This window comes from Antrostomus carolinensis, unplaced genomic scaffold, assembly GCF_000700745.2.
Source record: "Antrostomus carolinensis isolate BGI_N321 unplaced genomic scaffold, ASM70074v2 scaffold2684, whole genome shotgun sequence".
NCBI lineage: Eukaryota > Metazoa > Chordata > Aves > Caprimulgiformes > Caprimulgidae > Antrostomus > Antrostomus carolinensis.
In genome coordinates, this window is record NW_010308491.1 from 1 (window position 1) to 19,698 (window position 19,698).

General features: G+C 39.0%; 1 protein-coding gene across 1 annotated transcript; it reads left to right on the forward strand.

Annotated features, from left to right (window-relative positions):
• Positions 1–1,182: 1,182 nt before the first annotated feature.
• On the forward strand, positions 1,183–19,242 carry LOC104523244 (sushi domain-containing protein 1; the record flags this gene model as incomplete). The annotated part of the gene is made up of 7 exons (XM_010165766.1): positions 1,183–1,314; positions 1,819–1,974; positions 2,615–2,767; positions 4,105–4,281; positions 6,723–6,902; positions 8,877–9,056; positions 19,148–19,242. Coding segments are annotated over 7 exons (1,073 nt in total), but the record flags the coding sequence as incomplete, so codon positions are not given.
• Between the last annotated feature and the right edge of the window lie 456 nt (positions 19,243–19,698).

The following is a 19,698-nucleotide window of genomic DNA, read 5'->3' on the forward strand; positions in this document are numbered from 1 at the left end:
ATTGAGAATTAGGAGTAGGCATCTGTGATGCTTCCCATGAGCTGTAAGGCACTCAGAAACGCACTGTGAGTAAAACTGAAGCACTGTGCGTGTGGAAGGGTGGTTTTATCACACTTGGTAAGTTTGGTGTGAGAAAAAGAGCAGTCTGGAGTGTTCAGCTGCCTTCTCCTTCCAGGTACAGTCAGGCATTTAGACACCATGTAAGGGCATGGAAAAATTTGCCAGATCTGTATATGCAGTAAGATTTGTGTAAGAACCACACCATCCTTATTGATCCTAGCCGTCTTAGAAGAGTAAAAACATTCCATACTGCTGTGTCCAGCATCGTGAGACAACATCAGCTTCTGCAGTATTAGTTAAAAATTTTAAAAGCCTGTAGGGATATACATGCTTTGTCTACACTCAGGCCGTCTGTTCTGAGGTCTGTCGTTTGGAAGGCCAGTGCACGTGTGAAGATAACAAAAAGAACTTACAAAAAGTGGAGAGAAATGCACATAATGCACTAAAAGTATGAATGCAATTAAGGGAATAAGTTCATGTTTTATTCAAGTTTCATGTATGTTTATAGCCCTGCCATACTACAGTAAGTTAGATTGTGTATCGTATGCTGCTAAACTGCTTCTAATATAAATTAATTTCTAAAATGGCTTTACTCTGCTGGCAGCATTCTCAACATCGTTTCTGTGAATAGCATTTATACCGTGTACATCTTGATGATATAAGATACAAATAGATTGACAAGTAGCCTAAATGCCTATATATAAATAATAGAAACAAAAAATAGAATAAATAAGGAAAAAGAAATCAAGATAAAAGGGAAAGAATGAATATGGAGAAAAGATTCATAATATTGGACAGAGTTATTTATTATATGTCTCATAAGCCTTGCTAACTCCTGAAAGATTTTGTTTATTGTCAAAGAATAGAAGGATGGAAAAAACTATTCAGTGTAGCTATTTTGTTTGATCCTTTCTGTTTATTTTTTTTATCTGTGGTCTCCGAATACTATGCCTGTAGATTTTGTGTGAGTTTGAAAATGAGGTGGGGGGAGATGGGATTTTATTTTGTGTGTTTTAATCTGGATTTCACCTCCACTTTAAATTCTGTGCCAGTTACCCATACCAGACCACCTTTATGATCCTTAAAATAAAAAAAAGTAATTGTGTCTTTTTGTTCCTAAAGCAGTTGTGAACAGATCAGTTCCAGATGTCTGTGCCACTTGCCACATTCATGCTACGTGTCATCAAATTGAAGAAAAAAGCGTTTGCATCTGTAACTATGGATTTGTAGGCAATGGAAGAACCCATTGTCAAGGTAGGCTACCTGTTTGTAAAAGGTATATGAAAAAGTATACATTCTTAAAATATTCTTTCTTGAGTAATATTACTGAATTATTCAAAACACAAAGAGCTTTGTCATTTCCTGGCAGAATTTCCAAAACCTAGAATATGTGTGGATTTTTTTTCTTTTTTTTTTTTTTTAAACCGACTAGCCATGAGCTGTACTTCACTTGTACTTAACTGTTGTTATTCAGTTTCTGCTGGAAGGAAGAGCAGAAGCAGAGAGCAGGGCTCTCTGGTTTCAGCAGCTTTTAGTTCAACTCAAGCTGTGTCAGGAAACTTTGTTCACAGTTTCATCCAGGGACAGCAACTCCTGTTGGTCTAAATACTTCAGCTTACTAGTGGTGTTTACATCCCAAATAACTTACTTAGAAAGAAGAACAGTGAGGGGAAGTCTGGTTGCACAAGACTGAGTGAGGAGGGAAGGATATTCTACTTTCCTTAATCTCTCTCTGATGTGTTTTAAATGTGCTGACAGATAAAGATGAATGCCAGATTGGTGCCAGCAAGATCTGTGGAAATTATACGCTGTGCCATAATACACATGGAAGTTTTTATTGCGTTTGCCTTGAAGGATACCGAGCCTCCAACAACAACAAGACGTTTATTCCCAATGATGGCACGAACTGTACAGGTAGACATCACAAAGAAACTTGAGCACCAGGAATCTGGAATTTAATTTTCTACTACACAAATCTTTTTTTCCCCATGACTTTAGAACTTACTTTCTAAAACTATATCAGAGCACTTGCTGCTGTGGATGCAAAGGCTTATTTGACACCTGGGTTCTAACAGCTATAAATTAGTTCCATTTTGCATTCTTTGCTGTGTTACAAATCATTGCTTCACAGTCACATTCAGGCAACGATCTTTCCAGAAGGAGCAGCTAGATTAAAGAAAATAAGATAACACTTATCTTTCCCTGAGAATGTTATATTTGTGTTTAGTGTAGAGTATTAGCCAGGTCCTTGTTACAATAATGAACTGTTGTAACTGATTAAGATATTTGCAGATACGGGATTTTGCTGTAGCAGGAGATAACATTGGAAACTGTTTATCAGGTAAAACAGAAACCATTTAAAAGATAGCTAGCTACAAAATTGAGAGTCTCCTCTTTCCAGATGCTTGAATACCACGCAATGATAAGCTCCTGTGTTTCCCAGAAGAGCTATCAGAAACTATGTAGAACCATTTGTTTTAAGCTTGGGTCGTCCATGAATTAATTTCAAAAAACCCACATTATGAAGTGCTTATATTTTATCCTAAATTTTTAGATATAGATGAATGTGAGGAGTCTGGACTGTGTGGTCGCAACGCAAGATGTGTGAATACTGAAGGAAGCTACAAGTGTTACTGCAATGATGGTTATAAATTAGAAAATGGAGAGCGTTCTTTTCATCCAGATGGGAACACAGTTTCATGCAAAGGTGAGAGTTTTGGATGCTGTTTTTGCTGGCGGATATGATGATACCAGCTTACATGATATAGTAGTACCTGCTCTGACCTGTGCTTTTAAGTCTGCAGGGCAGAAGCCCTCTCTGTGGCTTTTGCCTGCCATATGATTTTTTTTCTTCTTGGGTTCAGTTTGTTCCAGTGACGTCTGGATGGTAGAGTCGACACTGCATGCGATTTCTACAGGCTTTCAGCAGTGGTTCAGGTGTGCAGTGTCAGAGAAGCTTAGTAATGCCGAGAAGGTGATGTAGCTGGTTTCTGAATAAGAAGGGAGTGTGGTATAATCCACTTGCTTATATAATCAGGCTGCATGAAGGGGAAGGGAAGAGAGGATAAATATCTGGTAAGAGAGGTCAGATGAGTGAAACAAGCCTAGGAGAGAGGAATAATAAAATAATAGTTTAGCTATTTATTACATACTGTGCCACCTGCATAAATAAAGTGTTCTGTTTATCTTGCCATTAAAAAAAAATAAAAATCAATTTGAAACCGTTCCTCTTTTCCTCTCTAGTGTTAGGTTTCCACAGATGTGAAGTGCTAGCGGTGTAAGCTGTAGCTGTTGGAGTATATAATGAACCCAGGCATCTCAGGTGGAAGCAGCTGCCTCGATTATATCCAGCTCTCATTTCTGAATTATTGCAAAAACCATCAGTAAAGCTCACTGCCTGTAGCTCTTCCGCTTCTTCCAACTGGAGTGCTCCACTTCATTTTGCCAAAATTACTGACAACCCTGCTTATCTCACAGACTTCCCGCTCCAAGTGCTGTGGCAAACTAGTGTGTCTGTACTGACTGTGTCGCTTGTGGGGTCGGACAGAGGAGCCCTGTCAGGCGTCTGTGCTGAAGCGATGTAGCTTCTGTACGCAGACCGGTTCAGTGAGATGGAGGAATTGAGGGACAGGCCATTTCATTTCAGCCTGTCCACAGGGCTTCACCTTTCCTGCACACAGGGAAATAGAACTATGCAGTAGGGCCTGGAATTTTCCCCTGGTGTTGAAGGCTCATTCAGCCATTGCTGTAACGAGACTGGCACACAGAGAGCACCACCACATTGCAGTATCTCCTCTGTGCTGTTGTGAGTGGCTCCAGCTGTATGTTAGTAAAGATGTAGGTCAGTAACTGGATCACTGTGTTCCTCCAGCTGTGTGGACAGTACAGCTCTTCAACTCCAACCTCCTACCTCTTTGGTGACCCCTCAGATTTCTCAGATGGGGTGTGTTTTGTGACATGGCCATCCCAGTTCAGCACGTTTTAAAGGGGCCATCTGTTGTGATTTTCATACTGTGAGATTTTTTTAACTTGATCTTTTTGCAGAAATTGGATGTGGTTCCCCTCCTGAAATGAAGCATGGCTACATCGTAGGAAACTACAGCTTGCTACCAGGAAGCGTGGTTCGTTATGAATGTAAAGAAGGATTTTACAGCAACGAGGGAAAGTTCTCGTATTGCACTGCAAATGAAACTTGGGAACCTGCCACTTTAAGCTGTAAAGGTGAAAAGAGACTGAAATCTTTCTTAAATTCTTAATTAAGGGGGTTTATGCATGGGGAAGTGTGTTTGTGAAAGACAGTATAGTGTTTCCTCAGTCTGAAGGATAATTTTTCAAGACCTAGCTGTGTGCAAAAAAAGAAGAAAGGAAAAGGACAGGTTGTAAAATTGTGCCACCTCTTCTTGTTAGTGTTATGACATTTTTGATGCTGATCCTTGCATGTTTGCAGACACCGCAATGTCTCCTTGTGCCTGTGAATCAAGACCTAGAAAACAACTAGACTCCTTCAGCCTTTCATGGGAAAGGCTGATGAGTTGGAAGATACCATGACCTTTTCATGACCTCCCATGAAAAGAACAGTTTTTCTGACAGCTTATGAAGTTTTTTCCTAAGGTTGACTGTAGGAATTGCATCACCCCTCATCTCTGGATAGTCTTCATGATTCCAAGAGCATTTGTGCATGAGCACGTGCTTTCACATCTCTGAAGTACAAAGTCTCCCATGAGCATCTTTAAAACTTCCACTTGCCTAAAACTTCCTAATTATACATTCAGTTGAAATATGACTGCTTACAAGTGCAAGATTCCATGTTTCTGTGAACAGTTAGAAAGTCTGTATATGAGTTAAATGACAGTTGAAGTGCTAGCTAACAGAAGCTACACTGTGTGTAACAGTTCTACAGGGGAGAATTGGCATCCTGAAGATTATCACTTAGTGAGGAGAAAATACAAAGCCCTCTTGGTTTCTAATTCCCGCCTTCCCTCTTTTTTTTCTTGAGAGTGGATAGAAATGTAATGTTTGTATAGGTGTCTTTGGGAGGTGAATAAATTGGAATAAGGATGCTAAATCAGTGTGGTTGTGAAAACTGAAATATTAAATATCACTAGAAAACTTATGAGAAAGAAAAGATAAAACAATTTAATACTAATCTTGTAATAAAAAATAAAACAATTAAAATAACATTTTTCTCCAAAAATAAAGGACAGTGAGTGTGAAAACAAAAAGGCCATACCCAAAGTCTCAGGAGGTCCCTAAAGAAAGCTTGTGGAATGCAGACCTTGCGAGCTGGTGGTACATTTGGGTTTTTATTAATATTTTTCAGTGATTGCTTTTTCATGTCATTTTTTTTTCAGATTTCTGCAGTCAAAGAGTAGGAGTTTCTGAGCACATCTCTCATGGTTAATTGAAATTAAATACATTAAACACCAAAAACCAGCCCATGAGTCTGAAATGACAAACTTATTTCCCCTTTGCATTGCAAGCTCTCTTCCTGGATTTCAGTTCGGACTTCTCTTTTTGTAAAACCAGCAAGTCTGATTTTTTCTTTTTTTTAATATTATTGAAGGCACCTCTAAATAATTCTTTACACTCTCAGAGTTTCCCTGATAAATCTTTATCGCTAATTTAGGAATTTCTCCTGGCCTGGTGGAATATCTTCTTTTTCAGGAAAATCAGTGTTTGTCTTTTGTCTTCCTTCCTGTGGTAATTTAGGTGTTTATATAGTCACGGTGAAACTGGCCACTGAAGGTAGATCCAGCTTGGTAAGATGTGTGAGCTAATGTCAGGGTCTGTAAGTGGAGCAGATTGGGTTTTTTTATCTAGATACAAGTATGTGAATGTACTGTGTCTTTGAAGAGTACAGCTTCCTTTGAATATTAATAATATAATTGTCTTGAGATGAAAAGTCAGATAGTTTAATTGGAAAATGAGGTGTACATGAAGAGGTGTAGTTAAACTGTTGAATGTGAGGGTTGGGATATGCTAACGTGAAAGCCTTTTAGATAGTTGCTTACCTTAGAAAATCGACATCATATCAAACAAATTGGATTTTGTGCTACTTGTCTTCTTAGTTTTATGCATTTGTAATTGACAACTTGACATGTTTGTGAATAGAGAACTGTTACAATGTGTTTTGAACACCGTGTAGAGTCTTACTTTAACAGGAAGCTTTTGTATTGTATGTTGTAACTATTGTAATGTTCTATGGTTTTGCATTTCTCTGGTCTTTGTGCACTTCTAAAAATTTTGCTTCCTAAAGGCAGTTTCTGCTCATCTGCCTTCCTCTGGCTGTTGCTCACTGCAAATGGTATAGCGTCAGCTTGCCACCTGTCATCAGTTTTGTAAAAGCAGGAAAATCTTAAAGATTAAAAAAAGGCCAGGACATTTTCTGTGTACTAGCAGCTAGGCTGAGGAAGGAGTCACAGATTTAGCATGCCATGCTGAGACATAAGGCAGAGAGAAGTCATTTTATTTGGAAGCAGGTCTGGAGCAGGTCAGTCTCAGTCATGGTGGCGATGTCACAGAGGACATGGAGGGAGCATTGGATTAGCATGGAAGAAGAGGATTAGTTGATGATGATGAAAGAAATACTCATGGGAGGGCATTCATCATTACTTCTTCTGCGTGACTAACAAGTTTATCTTCCTCTTTCTTCCTTTCCCTAGGTGTGGATTGTGGGGTTCCACCTTCTGTTTTAAATGCCCGTCCAGCATCTGTAAGTGGGACTACATATGGAAGTGAAGTTACTTACAGTTGTGTTCATGGTTACTTTATTGCAAGTGGCAATCAAACTGCAGTCTGCAATGCCAAAGGACAGTGGGAGGGTACTGATTTGGTGTGCAAAGGTAAATCAAGTCTGCCTTCAGATTTATTTAGCACAGGCACTGTTTCAGGCACTGTAATAAATAGCAGTCATCAATTAGAGACATCCTGTTTGGGCATTTGGTTTATACAGTCTTCTCTCCTGTGAAGTTCAGTCACAAAACAAAAGTCATGTGTTAAACAGGGGTTTTTTTATCCGTGTTGCTAATGAAGTTGTGATTAATTGTTGAAAGTTAACCTTATAAGGACAAAATCCTAGTGCATGTCAGGCATTTTTCTAGCTCTGTATCATATCTGTGGTTTAAGCCACGACTCAGAAATTGAACCGCTATTAGCAGTTAGCATCCCCTTAAAATTCCTGTGTTCAGACAGTTTCCAGTTACAAACTATGATTGCTCAAGCTATTTGCTATTGTTGTCATGAGTCATATATCCCTTTTGTTACTATGATTTGGAAGAATATAGCCTAACAAATTCCTTGATAAGAAGAAACACAAAAGTACCATTTTAAAAAATATTTTTACCCAACAGAATTTGTAGTGTATTGTTACTCTGAGCTCATATTATTAATTAATGTGACCTCAGGATAATTACGGTCTTTAGTCAGTTTTTACTTTGGCACAACTTCACTTTTCCATTCACTGGATGACTAATATCTTTTCAGCTTGATCCAGCAGGGTTGAGTCTTCTGTTCATTGCACTCAAGTGCAGTAATTTTTTTGTGTGTGCCGTGTCTACGTTACAACCACTCTCCACTTTTGGAATCCTTAATACTCTCATTCTGGGTCCCCAGTCTCAATAGAAGGTTCACTATGTTACACAGAAACTTCTGCATTTCTGCTTTTCAGTCTGCTTACAGGATGACTGTGGGCAGATAGCTGGAATTCAGCAGCAGTAGTTTTTATGTCTCATCACATACTGTCCTTCTGTAAGTTAAGCATATTCTTTACATGTGCATTAGTTATTCTGAAACTTGTTTTAATGATTTATAATAGATGCATTCATCCACATTGGGATATGAAAAGGTAGTGTGGATGGTGGGTGTATTGCCCATTGCAATACATATGTTTAACTTTTCCTTTAGAGGTTGTACAGGTCACTGTTTTATACACTTTGGTTTTTACTTCTTTGTTTTCCTTTTTTTGAGTAGAATTTCAGAATTGCTTAAGGTTATTTATTAAACAGTTTTAAAAACACTTGTTTTCTGTATATAAGTTTTAGTGAAGGTAGGATTTTTATTCTTGCATTGTTTACTTCTTATAAGTGAAGTGATACAGAGTTGTTTATTGGGCTGTAATGTTCACTGTAGATTTGAAGGGATTTTTAACCCTAAATAATATTCTTCCATTGATTTCATGTTCACTCTTTATTCTTCTTTGTTCCCTAATTTTCTTATGAAGCCCCTGAAAACAACTGACTGAATGAATTAATTTATAAGTGCATTACCCCAGCTTTCTAATTATCTCTGAAGTAGTCTGAATAATCCATCAGATTTTCCCCCAGAAGTTGCTCTTTCTGCTTGTCTGTAGCAGCTTCTCCTTTTGTCAAAGGTTGAATTAAATCCCCTCGCAAGGAACATAACCTTCTTGACAGCTCTTCTATGCCACTCCTTGGACCATGTGTTGTTTTTCAGATCTATTGTTGGTGATGATAGCTAAAATAGAGGAATAAATAGCATGTGGGAAATAAAGTGTTGTGGGAAGATAGATCCACTTGTAAAAATTTGCTCAGAGGTCCTTGTTCTCCATTTGTAAACTGGACACTTCTTTTATCTTATGGTTCCTCTTGGAAGATAAGTGCCCTACCCTGCTAGAAACTCTCCAGTCACAAAATTCTGGGTTCTAAATGGCTGGCCTGACTTCTAGAAATCACTAGGAAGTGAAGAGAAGTGAAGTGTTACTTGCTGGGAGAATTCATCTCTCTTCCTTAAGCACTTTGATACACCTTGCCTGTTTTCATTTTCAGGTTTCGTTACCCTGGGTTTTTTTTCTGTTTCAGAAATAGACTGTGGCAAACCTTTGCTGATTCCACACACAGAAATGATCTGGCACAACTCTACCACGCTGTGGAGCAGAGTGTACTATCGGTGTAAAGAAGGATATTATTTTAATGGAGACAAGAATTTTTCAGAGTGCACAATAGATCAGTTATGGGACAATATTACATACACATGCAAAGGTAAATATTACTGTAGGAACTTGCTGTGGGTTGTGCTATTTAAATAGTTTCCCATTCCTGTTCTGAAGGTAGGAACAGGAGGAAAGATGAAGGCAAGAAATCTTTATATTTATGATGCAGGGAACATGGTGGTGGTGCTTCTGGATGGAAAGGTCATGGGAGAGAGTGTTAACCATGCTACAGTTTCTAGTGAATGCAACAGATCTTTCTGTAGCTGTCTTGCTGTTTATTTCAAACAGAAAGGGACTAATGCAACTGGAGTTCATTGCTGCACTGAGAACTTTCAGCTTTAAAAGATGGAGGAGCATCACCAGATAAGCAGAAGATATTTATTGACATTGGTTGTGGGCTTAATACTGTAAAGTGCACTGTGATGAAAGTAGGGGCAATGGAATGCAAAGCTCCTTTTTCTTTTTTTTATTCTCTCATAATGCCCAAAGTAGAATTTGTTCCTGGTTGCCTTTCCAGCCTAGATCCAGTTCTCTGAATTTCAGTCCAGAAGGATTTTCTCACAAAAGAATTAGCCTTGAGAAGGGAGGTCTGTAATGAAGGTGGTGTTACACTGTGGGCTTGGAAACAGGATGTACTGACATTTTAATAATAGCAAAAAAAATAGCAGATGTTTTGGCCTGTGGCTGTTGTGCTCCCTGTTGGTGTTCTGTGTCCTTAGAAAGAAGTATCACAAGATAGCCTATGACTGTCCATCTCTTCTTCTTAAGTAGCAGTGCTGTCTTTTGCAGATGGTAATGTTCCCGGAGCTTTGTAACATCCATGTGTTTTTCAAAAGGACTTGAAGTGTGTCTTTGACTGCTGCCACTTCACAGACCAAACCGTTACACAGAGAGTTGCCACTTGATGCCTCTCTTGCCTCACTTGATGTCTGGAGTATTCACTATGAATAGAAAACATGTGACATCAAATAAAATGAACATGCAGAAAAGGAGTTCTCTCACTTTTTATAGCACCCTAATGGAACTGCTGTTGTTAGAAGTTGTAATTCATTTTTCATCTAGGCAGTTTGCATAGTTGTACTTTCTGAATTGGGTGTTGAAGCCAGCTTTGTCTGGAGTGGCAGCATTAATCAGGTGTGTCAGTCTTTGCAATGCCAAGGGTTCTGTCTTGAGCACTCTGAAGCTTTGAAGGGCCTGAACCCGCAGACAGCACTCACGGGATTGCCATGGGTTTCAGCTAGAGCTTTGCCAGAGGCAAAAATGTAGACTCCAGCTCCGGCTGTTGGATCAGAGGGCCACAAAAGTCAGTGCTACAGTCAAGTAGAATGGAAAAAAAAAACTTTCAAAAAATAGCCTAACTAGTCTAGGCTCCTTTTCAGGGGCTGGGGGGAGAAAGAACAGGAAATTACTACAAAGGTCTTCAGCTTCTTAACTTCTACATTTTTCACACTTATTAGAGGTAACAAATGACTTTCAAATGAAATGAAATTTCTGTTTCAGTAATGATGCCTTTCAGATGTATATAATTTTATCAGTGTGTGTAATTAATCAGTAATTCCCATTAAAATGAGAGAAAATCATGTACCATTCCAAAATAACTTATGATACAAGTCCAAAGACCATTTTTCTTTTTCTACTGCCTGAAAAACCTCATTAGAAGTAAGGAAGTTAAGAATTTCCCCTGAGCATGTTCCCTTTGGCAAATAATCACTTCTTCATTTCTTAGGCAGTGATTGCTGTGGAATGCCCTTTAATTGCATTGTCTGTTGCATTGTCTGCTGGGGTATATAGTAAATGTGTGTGTGTGTTTATATACATGTATATGTAAGTACATTTAATGGTAGCTGGTTTAAATATTAAAAAATTACTCTACTGAAATTAATTGTACTGAGAGGCGCTGGTTGGATTAAAGCTGTCAGCAGTGAAGTCTGGCAATAGTAAGCTGGATTGCAGTCTTCCTTTCCCAACCCTTGATTTGTGTATGTAAACTCAAGAGACTCAAGTGCAGAGAACACACCAGCAGTTAAATACCTGCTGTCCAGGATGCTCAGTGTGGGAGTCTGAGCACCCTGTACAGCTTGTCCTGGAAGAACTGCTTTTTCCCCTATGGAGCAGTAATGTGTGGTTTCATTTATTTTCATTGCAGAAATGGTGTGCTGCTGTTATTCCAGGCACACATTGTGTTGAGCTCTGGTGGGATATTTCATGGTAAATCTGGGAAATTTCTTTCAGAGTGAAAAACAAGATCCCCTTGTGGAAATAATGTTGCAGTTTGTTTCAGGGAAGGGCTGTGAAGCACTGTAGCGTGGTGGAATACAATAGCCTGAAACAAGAACCTTGGTTTTCCCGTTGGTGAGTTTCAGAGGAGAAATTGTCAACCTGAGCTTTTTTGGTAGTAATATGTATCTTACCAAGAGAGGTTGGTTGGCTGTGGGCTCAAAATGGGACATAAGGTAACATAAGACTTACAGTTGCATTTTTTATTAAAGTGAAAAGTATAAAACGAAGCCTTCACGTTCATGTTGTTCTTTTTGAGTAGATTCCACAGATTAGGGTGGGGGTTTTTAATTGTTCATCATGGCTGTAAGAAGGACAGAAAAAGTAATTTGTGCCTTGGTTATCTCTCTGAGATACTTGTTCCTTAATTTGCACTTGCAAATGGCACAGTGCACAGTGTATAGCGTAAGCCATTGCCAAGTCCATGAGGAGTATAATTTTGAGAAGGACAGAGAAAGGAACTGAGGGTGCCTGAGATGAAAATGTGTGAATGAGTTGGTTTTGTCTCTCAGTTAGCTTGGGTACAAGTGTTTGATAGTAAAAGATCAGGAAGGGCTAACATAGATGCTGAAGTAAAATCTTTTCCCCTTGTATGTGCATGCATGTACACACATACACTCAGAGCTTAACTTTTGAGAGCTTACTTCTTGAGCATCCAAGGAAAGTTAAGATGAGTTATGGTGAATAGGGTGCTTATAGAGGTACCTTGTTCTTAATACCATGTGCAGCTCTTAAACTTTTTTTGTTACTTTTTCCATTCTTCACAGTTGTGAAAGGACCGGTTCATGCACAAAAGGGACGATGTCTGATGCAGTTTTCTGTATTAACTGGACAACTGTTAGGGATATTTTAAAGGAAAATAGTCCCTTTACCTACTGCAGCTCTCTTCATCCTTCTACTACTCATCAAGCTTTTTCCAATTTCCCAGTCCCAACTGCTAGAGATATCCTTGTCATGGAGAGCTTTTCAGAGTCTCTGACCTCTCCTTTCTGCAACAGTTGGCTCAAGTCCCAGCTGTGAGCACATAGGCTGGGTTGACTGCTGCTTTTATTCTGATCCTAGAGAACTCCTTCTCTGTGTCTGTTTCTTTGGAGTTTGTTAGTATTCGATGTGTTTAGCATCTATTGGTGTCCCTAGCAACAATATGGTGTATTTAAGAAAGACAATCAGTTTGTCCAGTTTCCTTATTTTTATTAAGGGAAAAGAAAATACAAGTCTGCATTAAATAATAACTTCTCAGTATTTAAATAAGTCTCCAGAACCACTATTCACTATATTATTAGAAATGTATTTATTAAAGTGTTTTTTTGATACATTAAGTAAAATATTTTCCTTGCAAAAGAAGCAACTACTGCACATGGGTGGCAAAAGTCCATGAATATGTAAAAAGGCTGGAAGAGGCAATGAATCTGACCTGCATGGAAAGGTAATGTGCATTATTGGGAAAGCATTTCAAAACTCAGGCAGTGGGAAATAGCTTTTGGAGTCAAAAGGTAAAATTGACCTTTGTGACCCTTTAATGCTGAGTCTCACGGCACAGCAATCTCAATGGTCAGTTGTGAGAGTCTTCCAAAGTAGTGTTAGGCAGTAAGGGCTGTTGGCAGATTGTAGGCTTTGTGTGCATGGTCTATAGAGGAAAAGATGATCCAGTCCCAATGTATTGTGAACCTGGAACTCAAATAGGGAAAAAATCATTCTTCATACCAGTGCACGTTCTGTCTGATCCTGAGCTTGGAGCTTCCGAGTCATAACCTTTTGTGTGTGTGCTCTTTTTTTGTGTTACCTCTTACTAAATGCAACATGAACTGTCCATCTTTCACTAAAGGTTCATTTTCTGTTTCAGAGTGCTTCATTTTTCTGCGTTGTGATTCCCCATCCGCACATAGACTTCAGCTGCATGTCTTGACCTCTGGAGATTTTGTTGAGATAATCATGTGAAACTTGAGTATTAAGGTAGTGAGGAGTACCTTCAAGGAGTACCAGCAACGGAATAAGGTGTTAGTTGGTTTTGAGCCATTTCTGAGAAAACAGGTGCTGTGTGCCAGCACTGAAAACCCTAACAGCAGGAGGATGGATGGAGGATACCTGCTAAATACATGCTTCAGAGATTTAAAGGTTTAGAAGGAAGAGCATTGAATAAGTCCAGAAAAAGCATAGCAGGTTGTACATGCTGTGTACCTTAAAACATTGCAGAAGAGGGAAAGAATATTTACATAAAGCAAAAAAAAATCGGAGAAAAACCCAAACCAAAATCTGAATCATCCTTCAGGTGTCATTTAACTGTGGACCTATAGCAAAGATAATTTCCATGCTACTGAGATCATCTACTCTCTTTTTAATCTGCAGTTGTTTTCTCTTTGCTTTCACTTTCCCTTCTTCTCCTATGTTTTATCCCAATTTCCGTGACTGATTTCCCCTCTAGCTAGAACTTTCTGGGATGTCAGTTTTTACATCTTCACTTGTACAATCAGAGAAGATACAGAAAGGCAGCTGGAAGGTTTCTGTGGTGGCAGCGTCAGTCATTTCCACACAAGAATGAATGGGTTAACTGTCACTCTCCTGAATTTTATTCCCAGCCATGTGGAAATAATTCCTGTCAGCAGTTAAGAGCTTAATATAAAAGGTGTCACTTGCACCTGTGGGCATTAATTCAAACCCTGTGGTTCTGTAGGAATAAGAATTGCATCAAACAATTATGATGATTATAGTAATCAATGAAAAGGATCTGATTGGCCTGAGTTCTTGTAAAGGCCTAATTTGTTATGTTAAATCCAGACATTTTGTAATCTGGTAATTTCTTTAATTGCCTAGAAAAACACAAGGTGGAGTCTGTCTTATGGGAGATGCTACTTCTTAGGTCAAAGTGATGCAACCCAGTGACAATTAAAACAAATCAAAAAAAATGTAGCTTTTTGCAGGGCTACTTAGCCTTTTGTTTGTTGTTTGAAACCCAATTAATAATTACGCAGTGTGTGATGGCAGATACTGTTCTCCAGTCTCAGGAACCTCTTTCAGATGGGGAGTAGGTCATTTGCATTTCTAATCCCAGCCCACCTAATCCCATCTAGTCTGACACCCTTGATTGATACATCTTTCCTTTGTTAAGTATACTTGCAATTGCATCTCTTATGTGTTTGTCAGTTTGATTCAATACATGAATAACTCTGCTCCTGATTGTCTCCTGGTAACATTTTTAGACCAAAGGAAGTAGTAAATCGTTAGCTGTCTGCTCCTTCCTGCATGGCTGTCTCTGCCTACAGCTTTGCTGTTTCTTTGTGGATTTTCTCAGTGTAAAGTTTGGGACTGAAGGTGAAAACCTGCTGAAATTTTACAGTCCTAGTTAAACTAGAAGCAAGTACGTTACTCAAAATGTGGAAAAACTCTTAAAAACTTAACATGCCCCTCTAAAAGGTATAAATACTGAAAATATGTCTTTGTAAAATGAATTCCATGTATACTTGCAAATGCTGCTGCGCAAGAGGAGTTCGCCTGTGTGCTCTGGAAAAGGTGCCTTGAAAAAGTCTGAGCAGAAGTTCTCTTTGAAAGGTTGTTTATTCTCATGTCATTTCTGTGTCTGAACTTGTGTGCTGCATGTTAGTAGCAGATGGCATTTGTAGCATCATTCACAGTTTTCACAGATCTGAACAGGCAGAACGTACAAAAAAAGGGTAATATTTGGATTTTTTTTTCTTTCCCCTAAATTCCCCCTAGTTCCCCCTAATGTATGTATGGGGATTGGTGGGAGAGCTCTATGAGAGAATTTGCATCTGTAGGTGCTCTTTTAGCTAGTTGTAGAAGATAAAATGTCAGGTTGGAGCTGGTTCTATCTGCTTTCTGGTAAATACTGTTTTTTCATGGAAGTTCAGAAATACTTCACTGATGTATCTTGAGCTGAGATCAATGGCGGTCAAATGCTCTTTCAACTGGAGACTAGTGGATTGTATATGTGGAAGAAGTAATGTGGTTTTAATGACTGTTTAGACATTAAGTTGTCTGTGTGTTACAGTTTTTTCTGAATCAGCAGCTAATAACACTGAGTACTGGGACCTGAACTTGCAGAGGCTGATAAGTGAAGGATTAAGGCTGGTGCTCACAGCCCAGGGTTAAGGCAGAAGAGCATGACAGTGCAGGCATTTATGCACTGGCTGTGATTACTCTGAAGATTTTCCCATACACTCAAGCCCAGAGAGGCCCTCCTTCCTAGCAGAGCTTTTAAAAGTGGAGTGAAGAAGACTGAGACCTTCACTCTTTGTTTTGCTTCATGGAATTAATTTCTTTGGCCTTCTCAACATGATTTCTCCCCCTCCAACACTCACTGGTACTGTTGAATCACTTTATTGCTCACTTTTTGCATTGTCTAATTTGTGTTCCTTTGCGTTTACCTGTGCCTGTCTTTCCTGGCTGCTAACAGCCAGGTGCTGTTTGCATCTCTCCACACTCTCCCAGATCTGCCTTTCAGTATTTGACTCCTCCAGGATCTTTTTTGGCCCTTCTGCTCTGGTCTCCAGGCATTTGCATGTCATTTTTAGAACCTTTTCCCTTGGGATGGGAAGAAGATTGTGACGGTAACCTGGAGGTCAGTGGAGCAGCAGTGTCATCCAGTGGCCTTCTCAGTTAATCACAAATTGAAATTTCTAGTGCTGAAGTATGGGAAAATTGAGGGTCTTCACTTCTCCCAGCTCATTTGTGAGTCTGAGTGAAAGCTGTTGGTCTAAATCAGGTATGTTGGAGACCTGGATGCCACTGTCTGCTGAGACGTCACACTGAGGCGAGGCATGTGTAGTGCATTTCACACTGGGAGTTCCCAAGCTCAGGAAGTTCCTGGCAGTGTTAGATTTCACAGGAGAACTAATCTGTCAGGCAACCTGTTTCCTTCTAGGTGCGAGAATAGGTTTTTCAGATACATTTGTGTTGTTACTGGCTGCTGTGTTTGCGCTGCTGGGATTAATGTTGAACCAGCACTTACTGTACATAATGGTTATCCAAACAAGGAGCGTGTGATCAGTAAGAGAGTAAGGGGGGGAGCAGTCTCCTCAGAAAGCCCAGGACTTTGTTGTGGTGTTTGCTGTGTGTGTGTTACAGTTGTTCCTCCTTTTTCACTCCTACCCATTTAGAGTGGAAACTTTCGCACAAAAGCCTGCCAGCTCTTCTGTGGATGTGTGGTAGTAGCATGGTGTCCTTGTCTTTCTGAAAGTTCAGAAAACATGACAGAAAAATTGATGTAGTTACAGAAAAAAATACTACTTGTTCTGCCTTCTTCCTTCCCGGGTGGCCACTGCTTAAGATTTCTTTTCCTACCTGAATACCTGGCATAATAACTTTTATGGTTTACCACTTTATTTTACTTCTATTTTTTTTACCGAATATTTTATAAACTCACAAATCAAGTGCCTGATTTTCTTGCTGAGCAGTCCCGGATATTACTTTATTTTGTTTGTTTCTTGTTACACATTTTAATTTGGATCTCACAGATATGCCAGCATTTTCCCTCTCACTGTGCTCTAATGAGTCATTTTTGCCATCCAGCCTCTTAATAAAAACGTATCTGATCTGAAGAATACAACAGCTGAGCGTACTCTTGGCTCTGTGTTGGTACCAGCATCTTAATACTGAGGAGTTTAGAGACATTACTGTGAAACAGATAACAATAATAATAAGCAGCACTTAAAATACAATTAATCACACAGCCTTTTGTAAGGAAATTTGTTTTAGAGGATATGCAGATTGATCTCTTTTTCTTACTCTGTTCTGCAGAACAGGAAGCTTTCAACAGCACTTCCATATTCAACAACAGTTTGGAATGGGGGAATTAAAATTACTTGGGAGATAAACTGGTCTAGTGAGTGAGGCATCTATATGTTGAATATGTGGAGAGGGAGGTATTGTTAGAAAATGGTTTTATGATATACTTAATAATAAAAAATGAAACGGAAAAAGAAAATAAAGTGCTGCAAAATACATAAACAGTTACACTTTAGTTCTAAATAACTGCCTACATACAGGAATTTTAGAGACTACTGATATATTAATTTATTTCAGTGACAGCTTCATGTCCATGTGCTACAAGGGGGCTGCTGTGAAGTGGTAATGGGGTTTACATATGGAGGAAGAGTGCCCTGAGCTGTGCCTGCTTTTACAGCGAGGCATTACACCAACTATTGTGTGAATGTTTCTGAAGTATCTACCAAGGCTGTCCTATAAATCCCTTTCATTTTCTCAGCAGCTATTAAGGGCTTTTCAGCTTAGAATCTTTATGAACTGGGATTTGTATGACCTTGGCCATGTAGTGAATGTAGTAAGAATATGGTAGGGACGAGGGAATGACTATTTGAAGGCTGGTGAAGGAACGAGGAGGAGCGAAATACATTCACTGTCGATGCCAGTTGTGACCAGCTGCAGCTGTGTTCTTAGCTCTGGGTGGATACTTTATTTTGCTGTCATGAGAAGGCAACTGCTCTGTGTCTGCAGTGAGAGAACTGCCTAAAAAAGGAACAGACAAGCTGATCTTCCTGGTTTGCTTTTTCTCTGAGGCATAAGCCAACTTTTACAAGTGTGTAAATTAATGCAGCTGTCTTGAGAGATAGATCTGCGGTTGCTCCAACTGTACTCCCTACATGCGCAGTTCTGTGGGCTTCATTCTTTTAATCTAGTGTTTGTTTTGAAAAGTTTTTTACTGTAGCTGTGTAATTTTATTTATTATGAACCAAGGAAAAATGTTGGCACCTTTTAAAAAGCAACCCAAACAACTATTGAACCAAAATATTCATTCAGCTACAAGAAAAGCTCTTTTCCAGGCTAACACAGAAGCTTTCCTACAGTGCTTTAATGCAGGTTGTTGCATTCAGAAGAGCACTTTTTTCTAAGTTTGCTGGCTTATTGGTAGCCTCTTTTTCTTATAGACAGCTGTTTTAAATCTGCTTGACTTTTTTATTTGCAGTTTAATGAGACTTGTAATCCATGAGATCCAATGGTCTGCAAATCTTCAAGTTGTTTTGAGAGTGGCTTATTCTTTAGAAGACAGACCATTGTGTGTCGCGAGATCCAGATGCTGGCACCTGGTTCAAGGAGAGTGTAGAATGGGTGACAGAAGTAGTGGAATTGGGGCATTGTTTATTGCTCTTCATTTTTGGTGGTGAAATAATGTCATAAACACACTTGAATGAAAGACCTCGACCAGGAATACAGGAATTTATGATATTCTTAATAATACATGGTACAAGTTTAAGGTATTATAACTAGGAGGAATGTCTAGAGCAGAGCAAAATGTCTTTTCTCATTGTCTCTTTTGCCTCGATTAGTCACCCGGTATGAAAGATTCTAATCTTTAGTACAGTATATACTGAGATCCTTGTGTAAGAAACAATGCTGTTATATAGGTATGCTTTTATATATAGGAACTGTGAGTGGTCTGATGGAGTTAATGAGCTTGTTCCTTTGCTGACAGGAAACTGTGATGTAGTTTCAATGTCCTCTTCAAGATCTGTAAAGTCATTAGAATTAAAATTGTTCCGTGTTAAAGTGCAAGCCTAGCAAAATACTTTGTTTTCATTAGTCATGGTAGTTTACGTAATGCTGTCTGTGTATTTAAGGACTTCACAGTCGTTAGCTCAGAACATGCTTCTCCAGTTAGCCTTGTATTTTAATTCTAGGATCTGACACAGTTAAGAAAATTTACTACCTAACTTCTGCCTACCTTGTCTTATTTTTCCTGTTTGGAAAAAAAGAAAAAAACCCCCAACAACAACAACAACAACAAAAAAAAAACAGAGAAAAAGGAAGAAGTTAATTTTTGCTGCAAACATATTAAGATTTGCATGAGAAACAGTAACTGTTTTCATTCTGTGTTCATGTTTTTGCTCACAGAGGAGGAATTACTCAGTAATTTGTCCATATTCAATGAAACGTGTGTGAAGTGGCAAAGGAAAACTGGAAGACTGGGAGTGCAGGAGACATACACAGTAAGTGGGGCTGTATTTGAGACTGGGAGTAGCTTTGTCCTGGTTAATTCTGCTTAGTCAGGAGCAGAGACTTGTTTTGTGCGGTTTGTTTGTACCATAATTTGTCTCAGTCTTCACAGTGAGCTGCCTAGAAACATAAAGGTGGCTGGGAAAGAAACAAATCCTTGTCCTAAAGTTAGGTAAAAAACTCAAAAGCTGTTGAGGTCTCATTCCAGTAAATCACCTGCAACACCTGCGTGAAACTATAAGAAGCGTTTCAGGACAAGTTTATGTTTTAGTGAAATTCTGTTGCAGAGCTCAAGGTCACAGTGACATAGAAAACATTGCAAAACTTTGGCTCTGCCCCTGTCTGTGATGCAAGCATTTCAGGTAAACAGCGTAGCATTTGCAGATACTGGATGTAACTTGTTTTAGAAATGCAGTGTATAGAATCATAGAGTCATAGAATAGATTGGG